Source organism: Tympanuchus pallidicinctus, unplaced genomic scaffold, assembly GCF_026119805.1.
Source record: "Tympanuchus pallidicinctus isolate F22 unplaced genomic scaffold, pur_lepc_1.0 scaffold6, whole genome shotgun sequence".
Classification (NCBI taxonomy): Eukaryota; Metazoa; Chordata; class Aves; order Galliformes; family Phasianidae; genus Tympanuchus; species Tympanuchus pallidicinctus.
This window is the reverse complement of record NW_026294780.1, coordinates 41,174,231-41,187,634: the sequence shown is the minus strand read 5'-3', so window position 1 is coordinate 41,187,634 and position 13,404 is coordinate 41,174,231. Positions and strand designations below refer to the sequence as shown.

At 46.9% G+C, this 13,404-nt stretch overlaps 1 protein-coding gene across 1 annotated transcript; it reads right to left on the bottom strand.

The window, feature by feature from the left end:
• Window positions 1-473: 473 nt before the first annotated feature.
• On the bottom strand, window positions 474-12,687 carry CNMD (chondromodulin). Its single transcript, XM_052664793.1, has 7 exons — window positions 12,616-12,687; window positions 11,638-11,775; window positions 9,404-9,544; window positions 7,483-7,596; window positions 5,709-5,862; window positions 4,630-4,838; window positions 474-2,275 (listed from the first exon to the last, which is right to left on the bottom strand). The coding sequence occupies exons 1-7, from the start codon at window positions 12,685-12,687 to the stop codon at window positions 2,060-2,062; spliced, it is 1,044 nt and encodes a 347-aa protein (XP_052520753.1). The 3' UTR covers window positions 474-2,059.
• Between the last annotated feature and the right edge of the window lie 717 nt (window positions 12,688-13,404).

The window sequence follows — 13,404 nt, the reverse complement described above, 5'->3', positions numbered from 1 at the left end:
TTTTTGACTTTTCACATGTTTAGTCTGCCTATAGAAAACTGATGTGCACCTTTTGGTTAGGAAGTTAATTTTAAGGCTGTGCAGACGTGGAAATAACATGTGGATTTTTTTCTGACTGGAGAAAGTCTTTAAATGGCAGGAGCAGGTAATGAGTTGCTTCAGGATGATGACCCTACCTACAAAAGTTAGCAGCAATGTAGTTCATATATATATATGAACTATATATATATATATATATATATATAAACACTTTTCTTTCTCTTTCCCTTAACTGTTTTCACTTACTAATTGCCTTGTTTTCCTCTCCAGACAGTTCTTCAATGTCTACTTGAAGGTACCGCTGCACTTTTTGATCCAAAAAAAGCTACAGGAAACAATTGCCATTTTTAATGTATTTGTTTAATCAGCAGTTAAAAAAAAAAAAAAAAAAATTAGAAAAAAGAAAAAAAAAAAGATTTTTCTAAGCATATGAATGGCATGCTTCTAAAATAACGTAATGATCAAGGTCATTTTCTTTCAAAAGAGCGAAAACCTCAAATGTAACAGGCCTTGAAATCCCACTCTAAGAAGTTTCCAGTTTAAATATTTCAAAGCAAGTTTGTTCTGGAGATTAAGGGAAGGTGAAGATTATTTATAATAATAATAGAACAAAATACTGAATTCTATTCTCATCTTCCCTCGCTTAACACTTTGCTTTTTAGATACGCTGTTTAGCATTCTGCGTGAGGTTGTCTTTATTTTCTTTAAGCCACGATTATGTCAAATTAATTCCTTTTTTTGGTGTGTGATGCTGTGCTAATAACATTGCTTTGGCTTGCAACATCTCGGGAGCTGTTTAGTCACAAAAACGAATGCTTCAGAAAGTGAGCTTTGAAAGGTTGGACCCTTCTTTTTATAAAGCCTGTGTCGATGGCTCCGTGAACTCAGGGGTGGAGTTTAAGATGTGGTGTGGATGAAGGCAGTGCAATGCTTCCATTTTTGTTCAAAGGCTAGGAATCCTAAGTCATCCCATCCTGGGTGAGTACTGCAGTGCAGTACCTTCCGTAGAGATGTAATACGTAAAGGGATCAATCCCTCTAACTGCACAGTTTGCCTGAGCAGCAAGGCTGAGGTTAAAATCTTTTTTTCCTCCCATTTACCAGTAAGCAATTTCTCTTGTAGGGAACAGAGGTTAGCTCCAGCGAAGGCCGTGAACAACCGCTGTCCATGTAGAATAAGGAGGGGGTTGTAATCTTGTGTCCAAAGTGTCTAGTTCAAGGGTTTATAAATAACAGTGGCTCTTGTAGATTCAGAAGGGTCTTGAGACTCTTTGGCCTACAGTTGGGTGTAAATACTCTAGCTGCAGTCTCTGGATGGCAGATATTTGTCAGACACTGCAGTGGTATCATGGATACAAGACTCTTGATGCCGGGGTAGCTTTGATGTTGGGATGTGCGAAGGGTTTTGATTCTGCAGCCACACAAATTCCATCCCACAGCCCCTCTTCCTGCCGTTTGTTTCTGATTAAACACGATGTGAGCTTTCCCATGTCCCCTGGAGCAGCTTTGTGGGAAAGGTATGCTGTAATTGGTTTATAACCATTCATAATGACCTGGCAGCCCTGTACGGATAGCAACGGGGTACGACTTAACTTGTGATTTATTTAGGTAAGCTACGTGGATGAAAGGTACTCCCAAGTGTACAAGTTTAGCCAGTTGCCTAATTGGACATAAATTTTCACGTCTAGCTCAGAGAGAGGTTTTTGTTATGAAAGTCTGAATTTGGATTTATGAACAAGCTTTCTAGACTGCTAAACCAGCTTGTGAGCAAAGTTAGTGTTGTCTGTTTTGAGGCTTCTTAGTTTGGAATTCAGTGCCTGCTAGCATAGCATGCTCTTTGTCATCGGTAAAGCTAATGGCGCCTTAATTTAAGGGTTTATTTACACTTAGAATATCTGCCCTTGCTTTTAGCACTGTTTGGATTTAGAAGCCAGGATTGGCCACGCTGCTTCGGTCGTAGTCTTCCATCGGTTTGGCGTTGTCAGACTCCTGCTGGCTTCTTCCAGGAGCCCAAAGCTTTCTCACACAACGCCCATGATGCGAGCGACCCACCAGCTGCAGGGCATGATGATACGGCAGGCGGTGCGGCAGCCCTGGTAGTTGTATGGCCACGGGTAGTAGCCCAGCAGAGGCTCACAGATCCTCTGACACTGCGTGTAACTTCGCCTGCACTCGATGCAGCACACGCCTAGGTGGTCCAGCATGGGGTCAAAAGCCATCCCTTCACCTTCCAGTTGCTGAAACGCAAAACGTTGGTGTTATCAGCTCTGAAACCTTGGCCTTGAACTGCACAGCACTCCTGCTAGCTGACCAGCGGACCTTGCTTTGTTCCCTTTTGCTTGGCAGGGATGTAGAATTGGTGCAGTCACCCGTGTAAAAATGGTAAGAAAAGGAAAGAACTCTAACGAAATACATTATTATTCTTCAGCCTGCAAAAGATCCAGCAGCGGTAAAACCCCCAAGGTAGGAATGTTACTGATGGAAAAGACTTGAATGTAGTCATATGGGTCTTTCATGTAGATGACCATGTCTGAAGCTTATGCTGTACTTTTAATGTTTTTTTAATGTTTTAATGTTTTTGTCTTTTTTTTTTTTAACTCAGAAAACTTCTCTCTCGTCTTTCTTTCAGCTTTTTTTTCCTGAGTGCCACACTGAGTTGCTTTGTGGACAGTGGGATTTCTACCTGTTCTGTACCTAACAGTATGCAGTTGCATGGAACACAGTGTGTGTGAAATATTTAAAAGCAAGCTTTTGCTTTTGCTTTCTCCCTTCAGAATCATTTTCCTATTTTGGGGGGAAAACAAAAAACAACAAAACAACAAACAAACCAAACCACCAAACAAACTGAATATTCTAATTTTGAAGCTGAATTGTTCTTTTTTCAAGAACGCTTTGAGAAAAGCAGCAGCAAACAGCAGATGCTGGCATCTAAGTTGGCCCTGAGTGTTTTTCACTTGGAAACCAGCAGCACACTGCAGCAGCGGGGCACAGAGGATGCGTTCTCCTCTCCAGGCTGGTGTGTGCTGCTGGGGACCACTTGGCTGAGCTCAGGCCTTTGGAGTCTCCTTCCCCAACCTGATAGCAAGGGGGAGGGATGTTGGGATGTTGGTTCCCTTGAGTTTTCTTCCTTGGGTTTAGATGGCAGCAGTGTGAGCTTCTGCATGAGAGCTCATTGTCCAGAGTCCCTTTATGCAGTGGGTGAGGAGGAATAGTTGTAAGCATGATTCCTTCTATCCTGGGGGAAAGAGCTACAACGTAATTAATGGTCCTTTGGAATTAGACAAATCTGCCTCTAGGGAAAGCTTGGCTAAAGGCATCTATGGGGTAACTGCTAATGATGGTGAGTCCTGCCCTGCAGGATGGAAGAAGTGTGGGGAGCTGGAAGCTGTGGCTCTGGCATGTATCCTTCTGGCTGGGAGAATGAAGCTGCTGCAACTGCCCTGCTGCTGCTCCCAGAGAAAAAGGGAAGTGGGGCCTCATGGACTTCACGCTAGTGGATGCAAAGAGAAGCTGAATTCCACAGCCATTGCTATTCTACTGACCTCATGAGAGTCAGTTTAGATCCACTTTATTTGGAGTGATTAATTTGAGTTTAATTAAGGGATGTCAACTCGGCAGAATGCTGTCACAGCATAATGATCTCCTGCTGTTGCATAAATGTCAAAGCTGGGACTTATTTCCAAAGCAGGAGGCATTAATCTTGTAACAGTATTGTATTAAAGTGACTTACTCCTGCTGCACCAAATGGTGAGTGTAAATTCTCTGGCACTGGTGCACTGGACTACAGGCTGCCTACTGTATGGCTGCTGCACGCTGCCTCATCTCAGAGAGCAGCAACAAATGTCCCAATGGTCACCTTCCATGTGCTACTGCTGCCTCTGAGCAGCTTGCAAGAGATCCTGTCTTCCAGATGGAGAGAGCAGGTTGAAGGAGTAGATCTCCATTTAGGAGGAAACTCTTTGCTATGAGCACTGGCACAGCTGTCCAGAGAAGCTGTAGGGCCCCATCCATGGAGGCACTCAAGGCCAGTTTGTACAGGGCCCTGGGCAGCCTGAGCTGCTGGGTGGCACTGCCCACGGCATGGACTTGGAGCTGGATGGGCTTTAAAGTCCATTCCAACCCATAACATTCCATGTTTTGGCTTAACCCCTAATATCTTTGAAATCAGACATAAACTACCACTTTCTTCTTCTCTAGGGGTCTGATGCTGGTTTGTATATTTAAGAGCATGATGTAAGTCCTAGCTACTAGGTTCATGCTTTACCTTTGTTGGGGTACAGCTAGGTGATTAAGGCTAGCTTCCAGTTTATCATCATCTAGTACTTCTTAGTGGGCCTTGGAGCCCTTCAAAAGCAACTTTTCATCAGCTTCTCTTGATCTTACCACCTCAAGCACTTCATCTTGCTGAGGCTTAGTTTAAAACTAGGGCTGGGAGAGGGAGAAGACCTTTTTGGACTTGTATGTAGACATGTTTCGTGGAGAAAAACTGAATGAGCCGAGTGCAGATTGAAATAACTAAAAGATAAGCCCGACCGTGTCATTAGCATTACCTGTGCACCACAGTCTTGTGCTCTGTGGTGCAAATACTCACATTGTATGGGTTGTCTGGGTTAAGTGTTTGGTCGCTTTCTTGCTGCATTGGCCTGGTTTCATTAGGCTGGGGGCCAAGCTCTTGAATCAGCTGGGTGGGGGTGGACCTGGTGTTCACTTCTTTAACAGCAGCTGCTGTGTCTTCTGCATCGAAGTTTGACTCGGACTGGCGTTTATTTCTCTTCATTTCTCTCCTTTCTCTTTGTTTATCTGAAGAAGTAGTCACATTTTGAATATATCTTTGTATTTATCCACACATCCAGACTGCAATGGTGTGTTTAATAAAAGCTAGGAAAACCAGTGAGGGAAGAGCAAACAGCAAAATGGAAAACTTGATAAGCACCCCAGTGGGAACTCCTTGCTTTCCTGTGCATTATAAGGAACTGATATCATTCCAAAGTGGGGGTGAAGCTTTTTCTCCCTCTTTCTTCCCTTGAAGCTAAGCAGGTGTAAGAAGATGCTTTTGGCTTCCAGCGTAGTCACTGATGTTACCTCAGCAGCAGCTGCCAGCACTCACAAGGGCCATTGTATGTGCTGTTGTGGCAGGCTGATGCCCTCTTCCCAAGTCCAGGTGGTGAACCTGGTGGGAGCTGCTTTGATGCTGCTCTTTTGTTACCCGGTAGGAAGTGCAAGATCATAAGAAAAATGGAAGATAATGGCAGCTTGCTTGGATCCCCAGGTGCTCTCATGGGTATTTTTTTCTTTCCCCCCCCCCAGTGTTTTAAAACTAGATGGTGCAAGGAGGAATAAATCCTTTCAAGCCCTCTCTTCTCCTTCCAGGCCTGGGATGTACCTGGAGAAGTTACTATCAGCCTGGTTACTCCTGAACACCTTTGCTAGGAGTGGCTGTGTTTGATGACCACACTTCCACCCAGGGTTGACCTCCAGGGCCTCACAAACTTCATCTATCAAGTTGCCCATCTGATCCCTCCACCGAAATCTACTGGAGAAGCATTGGGAAACATGGCAGGGCATGATCTCGGACCAGTCGTTTGCTGGTTCCCAGCCCTTGGCCAGTTATGGCATTCCAGCTGCCTGAGCAGTTTGGTTCTAACGCTTTTGAAATACAAGAAATGTTACCTTTGGGATATGTAGGTCGAAGCCAGAAAATCGGAAGATCCCCACAAAGCTCTAAAATTTTGGGGCTTAGGAAACCGTTGTGCTTGATGGGCTCGTCTGCAGCCACCCAGATAAGAGAGTTTTCATCAAATCTAACAGGCATGATTTCATCTTCCTGCAAACAGAAGAGCACAAATCCTTTGCTAGTTCAGTGAGTAGCCTTCTGCCTGCCTGCTGCTAACTCTTGGGCATCAAACTGTGTAATCATCAGCTGCAACTAACGCTGCGCATCCTTTATTTCATGAATGCCAGCTGATTGTAGTGAGCCAACCTGCTGTCAGGTTTTGCTGGGGTTGTGGTTTCACCCTCTTCTCTTTAGAATACTTTTGCCCTATGTATGAGAGATCTCCCAGGCCCAAGTGCCAGGATTTCAGTGGTAAAAACCTGTGAACGTCCACCAGCTTCAAGAGATGAGCAGTGAATTAGGCCAGCCAAAAATGAGACCCCATTCCTCTGTTATGCCTGCTCTCATCTCATGTTCTCCTACGCTCTACAGCTCTGCTTACAACAGATGTTTAAAAAAGAAAAGAAGTCTTGCTTGCAAATTTTGCAGAGGATTACGGTACGAGAACTGGTGCAGCTTCCAGTTTCAAGTCAACGTGATGGCTCTGATTAAAGGTCTTGTTCAGTAAAAGCAATTCAATTGACCAAAAGCTTGAAGTGCGAGTTAAAGGAGCCTGCCTTTTTGAAGTGTACCCTGCAGGTTTTTGGTTTGTATCTTCAAAGTAACGTAGGCAAATGCCAGTGATTGATTCTTTAAAGTCGTTAGTTCAAAGTATTATTTTACATAAAATGTGTAAGTATTTTATAGCAACAGTGAAATATTAAAAGAAAACCAACTTGTGAATCCTGAAAACCAGTACGATTTCAAAGTTAAAATTCTAAATTGCTTCCATAAAAGTCATCGAAACTCGTTACATAACTGACTAGATCAATTTATTCTGTCAAGTTGTTGTTCCTTTAATGTGTTTATTGATTTCTTTGTAGGTCTCGAGCCATTGAAGTTCACCATCCAATCTGTCTACTGAGAGCTCTTGATTTTTGTTTTTTTTTCTTCCCCTTAAGTTTCCATCAGCATCAGAAATAAGAGAATCCACTTTGCCAATATAAAAAATATCCTTTGTTTCTGCTTTGAAATTACCATGGCTTATGAGCAGGCAGACTTCGGGGGTCTACGCAAGCTTATTTCCATCAGCCATTTTTATGGGCAAAGTTGGCTACATGTGCTGTAAGGATGCACTGTCAGTACTCAGATGTATGTGCTTATCAGAGGGAGAATTCCTGTAAGTAGGAAAATAAATACTGCTTTGCCACACCGGTCATTCATCTAACTGCAAAAGTCAAGCAATGGGGGAGGGCCTGAAACAATTTATATGAATGGGATGGGAGTGGTTTTCATGGTAGCTGGGTGAGTATTGCAGCTTGTGTGATGCAGGATCTGTGAAATTTAGTCAACGCAGTGTTCTAAAATGAAGACCGATGCGGGCTAATTAGGTAAATTCTTAATGTTTACTGTTATTTCTTCTGAGTTAGCTGAAATTTTGCAGTAACATTCAGTATTTCCCAAGCCTTGATAAGTGGAGTTGCTCTAGTTTGGTAAGCATTCCCTTGGGTTCTATCCCTGTGGCTGTCTGCATTGCTTCCTCCATGCTTCCCCAGCACAGCCTCCTGCCCAGCCTTTTCTCATGCCACCAATGCCCCCTGCTCATCCCCCCCTCATACCAGTAGCCCTTACCAGGTCAGAGGACAGGCTGGCCTTGGTCATGGCATCCACCTCAGGCACGCGAGCTTTGGGCTGGGCCTTGATGTAACACTTCTCTCCTCCAGCAAATCGGATGCCGGTGATGCCCTAAGGAATAGGACACACATTTGGGTGCAGCCCTCTGTGTCCCCCTGCCCCATAGACCCCTCGTGCTACCCCAGCCAACACTGTCTCTGAGCTTCTAGTCTGAACACTGAGTCTTATTTAAAAACAGACACACCAGCACACTCTGGGACTTGTTCTAGAGCATGGTAGGAGCAGCTCAGCCTTGCATAACCACAGGATCATGAAGGTTGGAGAAGGCCACTAAGATCACCTAGTCCAACCGTAGGTGCATCACCACCATGCCCACTGAACCATGTCCCTCTGCACCACATCTACCCTTATATCCAAGTCTTTGCTGGGCACGCAGTCATCCGAGCTGTGTCAATCAATCTAAGGATGCTAATGTAAACGGTTGGCCTTTGGAAGTGCCTTTCTTTCTCCCTTATGTCCATTCTCAGCTCAAAACCTGACTGGCAGCGTCCCTTTGCTCTCGCTGAGCCTTGGGACTGTGATCAGGCACAACCCTGATAGGTAGCAGCCACACTTGGGTAGTTGATCTGACCTGGCTCTTAGGTCAGCCAGCAGCATGCCTGGCAGTGCTGTGACTTCAGCATCTTTCTGTTGAGCTGGAGCCTTTGTGCAGATGTGGAATAATGAAGAGGAACAATGAGAGCTTGCTGCAGATGCCCTTATTCAGCTGCTGTTAATGTTGCTATGGTGATGTTTGCTAGAGATTGGTAAAAGCTGAACTCCAGCTGTTGGGCAAGCTGGGTTCCCAGTCTCCTGGCTTGGATTTGCTTGTATTTGTAGAGAAGTCAAGGCGCTGGATTTCCTCTGCTTTCTAGAATAGAAAGCAGTCCTCCTGACACCTGCTGCTGTCCTTTGCTTTAGATGCTGCTTTGACTTAGGGAGGACTTTGAAGTTAAGTGTTTTGCACCTGAGAACATGAACTACAGCATCTTGGTCCTGTAAAAAATTTTTGCACAGGACAGGCGTTGCCCAGACAGACCTTTCATAGAATCACAGGGTGGCTTGGGTTGGAAGGGATCTTAAAGCCCATTCAGTTTCAACCCCTTGCTGTAAGTAGGTAGGGGTGTCACACATTAAAACAGGCTGCCCGGGGTCCCACACATCCTGACCTTTATTAGCTTGGGTATGGTGCAGCTCTGTGAGCAGCTCACCTGGTTATTATGCTGAGATTTGTCACCCATGAGCCCAGGCTGGCTGCTGAGCCACCATTCTCAAGAACTTGGGTACCCAAATATATTTGCTGCTGGATCAAATCACTAAACAGAGCACATCTGACACATGGATGCAAAGTTGTGCTGCATTCCTCTGTCCCCTCCCCTAAGCTTGGCCCCAGGCTCCCATCCTTGATCTCAGTGCAGAGAGCGCTATAGAAGTTTGTCCCTGGTGTCTGCTTGGCTTAAGGTGTTGATCTTGTGTTCCTCAAGTGCTGACATTTTGGATACGAAGGTGTGTTTCTCCAGTTCAAATCCTACAAAGTCACACAAGGGCTGTGGCACAGCCTGCCAGAGAGTTTTCCTAGCATGATCCTGAGGGCACACGTTGCAGCTCTATTTTAATGATTTGAAAGCGTGCTTGGAGCCAAATCTGATGCAGCCTAATCCATGTTGGAGAGGACCTTGGCAAGAATTACCCCTAAAGGATACGTGGACTCCATTTTGGAGGAAACTGCTGGCCTTGCTGTGAGAGCAAGCCAGGGGAGCGTGGATGTCTGTGTGGGCAGCAAGGGCACAGAAACCTCCCACAAGCCGAGCTGAGAGCTGGGACAGTGGGGTGTAGGCATTGGAGAGAAGGGTGTGAGGGACCCAGTGGCAGCACTTACAATCTGGAAATCATGAACTTCAACAGCCTCTTCACTGCCGCTTCCTGTTTTGAATGTCTCCAAGTTGTTTCCGGCATCTATTTCCATCGATCCGTCCTGCACTTTTCCATTAATGCTCATGGTGTAGTGAACGTTGTACACCTGCAATAAATAACAGAGCAGTAATGCACTAACGCTGTGCGTTGTCTTCTTCCTGAACCAGGTGATGGATCAACCTGGTGGTCATGACCCTACTCACAGAACCACAGCACTGCTGAGGCTGGCAGGGCCCTCTGGGTCCCTCTCCTCCATCCCCTGCCCCAGCAGGGACACCCAGAGCAGGGTGCCCAGGGCCACGTCCAGGCGGCTCTGGGAGATCCCCAAGGAGGAGACCCTACAGCCTCTGTGCAGCAGAGGGTTTATTTGATTCTCTTGTGCAGTCCAGATAAAAGTGCTGCATGAGCAGCTCACTTTCAGTCTCAAAACAAAACAAACAAAATGCCTTGCAGCAGCACTGTAACGAAAAATTCACACTGACAGCTAGAGACAAATTTCTTCTTCCCTCACCCTCACTCAGGGAAGTTGAGGGTGCTAAAGATTTATGGTTCCCCAATTACACACGTGCAGGCCCACGTTCTCTACTATCTCAGGCTCCAATTGAACGAGGTGCACACACCCAGACCTATGCCTGCAGCATTCCCTCCTAGGGGCTGAGCCAGATTTGAAGCCAGATTTGAGACCTTTTATTATTGCTGTCAGTTAAGAGAGCTTACAATAGGGATTTACAATAAATAAGTTTACCTTAAGCTATTTTATGAATGTGATTTGTAGAGTTGCTTCCTAAGCACTTTCAAGTCCCAAGCTTGGAGGCACCTTGGAAAAATGCCTCCCACTTTTCCCAGTCAACCTGGAATTTGACTGTGAATCTTAATGACAGCTCTGGATATGACAGGAGTTGAACTCAACGATCATTATGGGTTCTTTCCAACTTGGGGTGTTCGATGGTTCTATGTTTTGCAAACTAGGATTCAGATGGATGGAGCAATACATAGGGGGAAATTTTCCTGCTGATTCACTGTGTCCCTGCCAGCCTATGTACCCATGGATGTCATAGAATCATAGAACGGCCTGGGTTGAAAAGGACCACAATGATCATTTAGTTTCAACCCCCCTGCTATGTGCAGGGTCACCAACCAGCAGACCAGGCTGCCCAGAGCCACATCCAGCCTGGCCTTGAATGCCTCCAGGGATGGGGCATCCACAGCCTCCTTTATCCTTTCAAGAGCCTAGAGGATGGCATTTGCAGCCTGGCTTAGAGGTCAGCAATGTGTCTTGTCTCTTTGTTTGGTGTTTAACCTTGTACTTTCTCTGACTATCTATATTATTGCTACGTGCATGCATGTATCTCCCAGGGAGCTCTGCTCTGCTGCTGGGACTTGCACAAGGACCTCCTTGATGGGACTGCAGCATGGCTGGAAGTTGTGCAAATCCTTTTCCAAAGTAAACCCAAAGATCCGAACTGTGCTAACAGAGCAACCTAAATTCAGGTGGGCACCGTCATGCTTAACATATGTTTTAAACCAAAACTTAGCTGAGTAGAAAGTGAAATTTATGTATTAACACAGCATAACGCTCATGATGCTTCTGAAAGTAGATTCTTAAAGTGGTCAGCAACTTCTTAGTTTTGTTCTTTGCGTGCAGTGTCTTTTATCTACCCCAGAAAATGTAAATAAGAAAACGTACCGAGGCTTGAAAAGTTGTTCCACAGCTGTTAACCATAAATGCCTCCATGCATGCACAACCCACCAATGGGCCAGCTGTTCATGGGTTAAATATAGCACTGCACACATCGGGGTCCAGGTGGGACTTGGTCTGAGCATGCTGTGGTGTGGGGAAGGAATGTATGCGTTTCAATGCTGGTTTTGTCCTGAGGGCTGGAGTTTGCCCAGGATGTGAATCCCTGGGGAGGGACCGTGCTTGGAGTTTGCTAAGAACGTGTGAGCAGAAATCAATGTAGTGTCTGTGCTCCTGGAGATACGTTGCACAGTCAGTAAGAAATGTACTTCCAGGAGTCTCCATTCCTACAACTAATAAAGATAATTATTATATTTTTGGTGGGTTTATTTTATTTTTTTTTTTTTGGATTATGAGAAAAAAAAAGACCTGCTAAAAGACCTCTTTATCGATCCTGTAATGCAAGTTCCCAGCCTGTGCCCTGTGTTACTTGCAGCCTGTACCAGGCTGGCCGTGCTCACCTGCCTCTCGGTGGCTTTCCAGAAGTAGAAGGCGCCAATGGCCCCAGCCAGCAGCAGAAGGGCCCCAGCGATGAGCACTGTGGCCCCTGCCTTCAGCAGCCGCCCTGGCCCTGGAGGGGGCACTGCTGCCGTGTACGCCTGCAGGGAGCACAGTGCTGGAATGGGAAGCCTGACCTGGTGGAACCAGTTGAGGTCCCTGTCCTGAGCCAGCTGTGATGGCTGTCATGTCCCAGCCCAACCCATCACTTCTCACCCATCCGCCCCTTCCATTTGTGACCAAGCACATCCTGACCTGACCCAATCTGTCTCATCCCATCCTAACCCAGCCGGTCCCATCCCAACTCATCCCATCCCAACCCATCCCACCTTGTCTAAACCCATCAATTCAGTCCTGATCTGGTGAATTCCATGTCATCCTAACCTTGTCTGACCCACTGCATCCTGACTCGTTCCAATCTAGTCCCAACCCATCCCAACCTGACATTTTCTGTTCTATCTTAATCTGTCCACTCTGAACCCAACCCATCCCGTCTCATCTCATTCTGACTCATCTCTTTCCAAACAATCCCATCCCAATCTGATCTGACCCATCCCAATCCAATCCATTTTATTCTATCCTGACCCATCCCATATCGATCTAGCAGACCCATCCTGACCCATCCCATTTCATACCATCCCAATTCGACACATCTCATCCCAACCCCCTCACCCCATTTCTGATCCAATCTGTTGTGTCCCTTCCCTTCCCTTCCCTTCCCTTCCCTTCCCTTCCCTTCCCTTCCCTTCCCTTCCCTTCCCTTCCCTTCCCTTCCCTTCCCTTCCCTTCCCTTCCCTTCCCTTCCCTTCCCTTCCCTTCCCTTCCCTTCCCTTCCCTTCCCTTCCCTTCCCTTCCCTTCCCTTCCCTTCCCTTCCCTTCCCTTCCCTTCCCATCGCACCCCTCCCAGCCCGTCTCATTCAGCCCATCCCAGTGGCACTCACGGGCGGCAGGCCCTGCTCCACGTCTTCGGGCCCCGCTCGGGCGATGGGTACCTTCTCCGAGCCCTCGGCCATGGCTGCGGCAGCGGCTGCCCCAGGCTCCCCGCTCCCCGCCGGGCAGCACCGCCCCGGCCCGGCCTCCGCACCGCCCCTGCCTGGACAGAGAACGCTCCTCTCCCTCCGGGCCGCACCCCCGGGAGGAGGGGAGTGGGGATTTGGGGCCCAGGGGCAGCGTTGGAGAGAGGAGAGGGGGAGTGATGGAGGGGGAATGTCCATGCAGTGAGTACCGCGCTGGGCTGCTGTGGAGAGGTGCCCTTACAGACAGCCGTAGTAAAAACTGATTTTTATATATATATATATAAATATAATAGCTTTTAAGCTACATTAACAAGCTTGCCAAAGAAATCAGCAGAGTGCATTTGGACTGAGGTGTGGGCACAGCGCATTTGATGGCTGCCCCATGGAGCATCCCAACACGGCACGGGCTGAGCTGCCACCAAGGCTCTGGGGACAAGCAGAGAATGGTGGCGGGGGGGGGGGGGGAGGGAAGTCATCCTTTGGTTTGATACGGCCACAAGTCCTCATTGCCCTCAGAGGCAGGTCTGACCGCTGGACTGGAAACCACTGTGAAGCAGCACAGAAGTCAGACGTGGCTCTCCCTTGCCAAGCACTTTGCCTTTTCATGGTTGAGGAGCAAATTCCGGGGATACCCACCTGCATTTTCTATCCTTAAGCCCAGCCCCATCTATCCTGTTGATTTCCATCATTAGCCATCAGATCCTGGTCAAAAAT

Bases quoted from the DNA above. Each gene is read 5' to 3' on its own strand.
- CNMD (XM_052664793.1), bottom strand. From the start codon at position 12,687: ATGGCCGAGGGCTCGGAGAAGGTACCCATCGCCCGAGCGGGGCCCGAA. The intron at 11,776-12,615 runs GTGAGTGCCACT...TGCTCCCTGCAG, and splicing joins TGGAGCAGGGCCTGCCGCCC to GCGTACACGGCAGCAGTGCC. The intron at 7,597-9,403 runs GTAAGTGCTGCC...CCTATTCCTTAG, and splicing joins AAGTTCATGATTTCCAGATT to GGCATCACCGGCATCCGATT.